The sequence below is a fragment of the Mustela nigripes genome, chromosome 1 (assembly GCF_022355385.1).
Source record: "Mustela nigripes isolate SB6536 chromosome 1, MUSNIG.SB6536, whole genome shotgun sequence".
Taxonomy (NCBI): domain Eukaryota; kingdom Metazoa; phylum Chordata; class Mammalia; order Carnivora; family Mustelidae; genus Mustela; species Mustela nigripes.
Window position 1 is genome coordinate 46,233,992 of NC_081557.1, and position 6,000 is coordinate 46,239,991.

General features: G+C 38.0%; 1 protein-coding gene across 1 annotated transcript in view; it reads left to right on the forward strand.

Annotated features, from left to right (window-relative positions):
• Window positions 1–5,104: 5,104 nt before the first annotated feature.
• Window positions 5,105–6,000, forward strand: part of LOC132011542 (olfactory receptor 52P1-like) — a 915-nt gene continuing 19 nt past the window's right edge. Inside the window, exon 1 of the mRNA XM_059390281.1 lies at window positions 5,105–6,000. This exon is cut by the window's right edge and continues 19 nt beyond it. Coding sequence (XP_059246264.1) covers window positions 5,105–6,000 — 896 coding nt within the window.

Consider the following 6,000-nt stretch of genomic DNA (forward strand, 5'->3'; position numbering starts at 1 on the left):
CTCTCTCTCTCTCTCTGCCTGCCTCTCTGCCTACTTGTGATCTCTCTCTGTCAAATAAATAAATAAAATCTTAAAAAAAAAAGACACATCATAGTTAAATTGACAAAACTCAATCGAAGATAAAAAGAATCTTGAGGCTGAAAGGGGGAGAATGACTCATTGCATTCATAGGATTCCCAATAAAATTTGTAGCTCTCATCAGAAGCTATGGACAGCAGAAGGCATGGGCATATCATATAAATTTCTCTTGAGAACTCATCCTCGATGTATGTTATTTAGAGGTATATTGCTTAATTTCCAAATACTTTGGGGATTTGCTAGGTATCATTCTATTACTGGTATCAAGTTTAATTCCATTATTGTCCGAGAACACACTTTGTATGATTTCTGTTATTTTAAATTAAAGTTTGCCTTATGTTCCATAATTTGATCTTGTTTAATAGATCATATTGATTTGTATTTATATTCTGGTCCTACTTGATTTTTCAAAAAGATTTTATTTATTTATTTTCAGATAGAGAGAGAGAGAGAGAGAGAGCCCAAGCAGCAGGGGAGGAGCAGCAGGCAGAGGGAGAAGCATGCTTCCTGCTGAGCTGGGAGGCTGATGAGGGACTAGATCTGAGTACCCTGGTATCATGACCTGAGCCAAAGGCAGACACTTAACAGACTGTATCCCAAGGTCCTGCCCGATTTTATGCTTGCTTGATTTATCAATTCCTTTTTCAGTAATGGGTAACACTAGAAAAATTTAAATGTTATGCTCATTCAAAAGCTACACCTAGATGAATATAGTAGCTGTATGAATAATTGCCTAGTAATGGAAATAACGCAAATGTTCTTCAATGAGTGAATGGATAAACACATTGTACTAAATCCATACAATGTAATATAGTTGGATGTTTTCTAACATCATGATTACAATGGAGGTTAAATGTCTCTATACATATGTAAAATCCTATCATATTGTATGGTGAAAGAAAAAAGTGAACTCTTCCTTATGATAATTAGTTTAATTAAAAATTTGTAGGTAGTTGTAAGTAGGTTAAAAGTAAAAAAAAATAGGAAAAATAAAACACGACAGGGATCTTCATAAAAAAAAGTAGAATTGATATATTAATGCAGACAAATATACATCAAAACCAGGAAATAAATAAAATCTTTAAAAAAAAAAAAAGGACCCTGAAACCCTCTTTATGCCTGTATATCAGATCAGAAGAACATGGAAAGCTTGAAATTACCAGAAACATAAGGAAATAAGTATGATCATTTATTGCACAGCTGGAGGGATGATAGACAAGCTTAGTCACAGCAGAGAGCAATCCTGACTCATCATCTCTGAAGGACTGAATACACAAGGCAATACATGCATGTGAGCATGGGTTAATAGAAGAGGAGAAATGCAAGGTGACCAATGTATGAGAATTGTGTCAGTAAAATCGTACAAAGGAAAAGGAAAACACATCAGAGATCATGCAATGCCCTGAGCTACCTTTATACTTTCAGACTATTGATCTTTTCCTAAGACATAGGTGCAAATTCAATGATAATCATACTGGAATTAAGGTTAACAATTTGCTTCTCTTAATTTTCAAATAGTTTGCCCACACTAAATTGATTTTCTCTAACCCTTCTCTCAGATTACTTCTGTGAATTGCATATTTGATGGACATCTCAGCCATCTCATTCAACTGGGCATTGTGAGAGAGTCTCTAAAGACTGTATCCTCCAAAGGCGAAACAGGAGAGTACTACCCACATACAAGCTCCGGGGGAGTTTACATAGCTGTTCTAGAGAGACATTGTTACTGCTTTGTGCTCAGTCCTGGCCCAGTACTTTTTTCCTTTGTCCTCTTCTCTCCTAAAGGACCTATCCGTCTTCCATATAGAGGGGCCTTCTGAGCATCTAGATAGCCCATTATAAATCAACAGCAGCTATGAATCAACTACAGTCCTCACAGACTCCAATGGCAACCACAGACATACTTTTTAACCAGCCCCACATAGCATATTGACCTAGATGCTCCAATGGAAAATGAACATTTGAAGATTATCAGAGAATAATAGTTGCTTTTATTATCATCTGCAATATATTGTGGTTTGTGAGATGGAATTTAAGATAAAGCAGGTGAAAGTAAAATGGGAAGGCATGATCTGTAAACATAAAGGATGATCCACTTTTATGAGACATGATGGATATTGAGTAATATGATGTGGTAGTAGAAGAGGAACCAAACAAAAACTTAAACACACACACACACACACGCACACGCACACGCACACACACACGCACACACACTCTGAGACCCTGTTTATGGAAGAACCTTGGAAATTTCTGCTATTGGGAAGTTTCTGGTTCTGTAACCTTTCTCTGGGAGATCAGTAGCCTTGGAAACAAGATAAAAATCTGTGAAGTTCTTAAGAAACTGAAGAGGAAGTACAGAGACATCCCATCTTTCTCTCAGAATCTACTGAAAGTTAAGATTCAGAAACTTCCTTTGGGAGTTCACACTGATGAACATGGTTGACATGAATAATTGCTTACAAAGCGTACAGTAAGAGCTCTAACAGAAACAAGGACTTCATGGTTGTTGACTGAAGTATTAGATATAAACAGATTGAGGAGGTAAGGAAAATTCTGTGATTTCCTAATTTAATTTCTGGGTGGCCATTGTGGCCAGCATGTAAGATACAATCACATGGGGGAAGGATGGGAGAACTTACTGATTTTAGTGTGGGGTATATTTGTGTTATTATTATAATACATTAATATGAAGTAGATAATGCATGCAGAAGCACTGTATAAAAAATGCCGTGGTATGTGCCATGGTATTTGCCAAGGTATAGAGTCCTCTACTCTCATGTGGCAGATTCAGAAACAGGCAAAATGGCTTGACCCAGAAACAGGCAAAATGGCAAAGCCCAGGGAGTCAGAAGGCATATGGTACTTAACATGATTCAGAAACACCAGGGACGGTTGTGCTAATAGATACTCTGAATGTCCTCCCAGACTGTCTGCTGAACATAATATAAAGAATAGTCTGATAGAAACAAATGGATTTTTTCAATATCTCTTTCAAACTAAGCCTGAGAGAAGACAGAGAAGACCTTCTAGGTAGAAGTGGAAATGGCAACAGGCAGACTGCCATGTGGGGGGCATCCTCTGTAATTTCTTATGTGCCCTACCCTAGAGGTCTCACAGAAAACTTTTGTTTAATGGGAAGTCACTGCTCTTATTTTCTCTTGGTATAGATTAAATATGTTGTTGTTTTATGAATTAATTTACTGAAAACTAAAAGATGATTTTAAAGTATTTGCATATACCAAGAGCATTACCAAAAGTAATTACTCTTGTTTGCAGTCATAAGTAATGTTTCCTAGTTAAAATGTATATGCCTATATTTCTAGGCAAACTAGTCTCTTGCATGTTTGGGACTCTCAGAAGAAGATACAAGAATGAAACTTGGCAGAACAAGTTTCCAAGTGGAAAACAATTATGTGAGGATCTCCAAGAGCAAAAGTTTAATACACACTTAAAAGACTTTCATACTTTGAATTTTTTATATCCTGTATATTTTGTCTGAAGTTCTCTGCCTGGACTTACAGGCTTCATCCATATCTAGTAATTTCTACAACTCTAGGTTTAAGCTCTGGCTTTTTTTTTTTTTTTTAAAGATTTTATTTATTCGACAGACAGAGATCACAAGGAGGCAGAGAGGCAGGCAGAGAGAGCAGGGGAAGCAGGCTCCCTGCTGAGCAGAGACACGGATGCTGGGCTCCATCCCAGAACCCTGGGACCATGACCTGAGCCGAAGGCAGAGGCTTTAACCCACTGAGCCACCCAGGCGCCCCAAGCTCTGGCTTTTTTCTGAAACATTTTACAACTCATTTGACATTTTTCAATTCCTTACAAAATACCTCAGATATTCATATAGTCCCAGTGTAGTATGCTTAATACTGGAATGCAGATTCCATAACCAGAAAGTTTTTTTCCCTACACAAGTAGTATTTAGACCTCCATAAAAGGAAGCTTTGCCATTCAGAGTATTTCTCATTAGATCATGAGCTCTCACATCAGTGGAGTTAGTGAACAGAAATTGAGATAAATTTAAGAAGCAGATTAAGAAGAGTAGAGTGCATGTTCCAGAATTAAAATATTAGGTAGAAACTGGATGGTAGGAAGAAAAACCGAGATGAGTTATCAAAACTAAAGGATATGGTCAGAACAAAAGTCATACGAAAATATTTTTGCAGCTGAGTCAGGCTGAATTCTACCTGATTTGCTCTTCAATGTCATTAGGCAGGTCTGGGTGCAAGCCAGGGGTAGGGCTAGGTTTATAGCTGAGAGTGATGGCTTTGCAGAATATATACTGAGCTTATTAACCACTAATATGCTTATTTGTAGCAACTTTAAATCATTTACCAGCATAAAGAAATTAAAATTTTCCTCCTTTTCCCTGTTTATATGATTATGCTATGCTGTCCACCTTCAGATCGTCTGTTCTTTCTTCCACTTTCAGATCATCTCGAGCAATTCTTCTAAAATAGGAATAAATTTGTCTTTGATAATAAGGCACTTATTGTATTTAATTTTTATAAGCCTTGTTCTTCCCTAGGGGATAAGATCTTATTCTGAATTCCTGATTAGTTATGTTCTTTATGAATAACTGTATTATTAAAATAATGATTGCACTTTGAAATATTTGTTAATTATTGTGTGTATGTATGTTTATTCATGTGTATCTATACTTGAACTCAACGTCCTTGACAAGACTTGACTTTTTTTTTTAATGTTTGTATCACAGAATCCAACACTGACTTTGACAAACCATGAGGTCATTTTATTACTAACTGATCCTCTAGTAGGAAATTAAAAAATAGAGTAGAATTAAATAAAATTCCAAAATTCAGGAAAAATTTTCTGAAATATGAACACAATTTTCTCATTTGCAGATGAAGATTTGAGATTCAGAATGAAGTGGTTTACTGATGATTTCAAGCTTTAACGTTTCAGGTGCTAGCAGTATTACTCTGCCATCCTGTTTTCTGCCCAGAGGGGATTAGCCTGGTTACTTTATATCCAAGTTTGCAAACTTTCCAGTTTTAACATGGCAGACAATGCTACACATCACTACATCTCATCTTTGTTCCTGGTTGGTATTCCTGGTTTGCAAGCTTTTCATCGCTGGATTGGCATCCCTGTCTTCCTCCTGTTTGCCCTGGCCCTGCTGGGGAACAGCGTAATCATCATCACCATCAAACTAGAACCAAGCCTCCACCAGCCTATGTATTTCTTCCTTTGCATGCTGGCAGTGAATGACATGGCTCTTGCCTCTTCCACAACCCCCAAGATGCTTGATATCTTCTGGTTGGATGCTCACAGGTTTGATTTTAGTATCTGCCTAGCTCAAATGTATTTTATCCACACATTCTGCATAATGGAGTCAGCCCTCTTGGTTGCCATGGCCTTTGACCGCTATGTAGCTATTTGTATCCCACTGCGTTATACAACCATCCTGACACCACCAATGGTCATTAAAATGGGTCTTGCTGGTATGACCCGAGCTGCCTTTATGGTTTTGCCCTGTCCTCTTCTTATTAAAAGGCTACCATATTACACTAAATATGTCATCAACCATGCCTACTGTGAGCACATGGCTGTGGTGAAGTTGGCCAGTGCCAACACCCTCATTAACAGAGCATATGGAATCTCTGTGGCCCTTTCAGTGATGGTGTTGGACCTCGGGCTCATAGCCACATCCTATATCAAAATCCTCCAGGCAGTCTTCCGGCTGTCTTCCCAGAACGCCCGCTCGAAGGCACTGGGCACCTGTGCTGCACATGTCTGCACTATACTTGTGTCCTACACACCTGCGCTGTTTAGTTTCCTAACTCACCGCATTGGCAAGAAGGTACCTCCAAGCATTCATATAATTTTTGCAAGTTTGTATCTTTTGGTGCCTCCCACAGTCAATCCTCTGGTGTATGGTGTCAAGACCAAGCA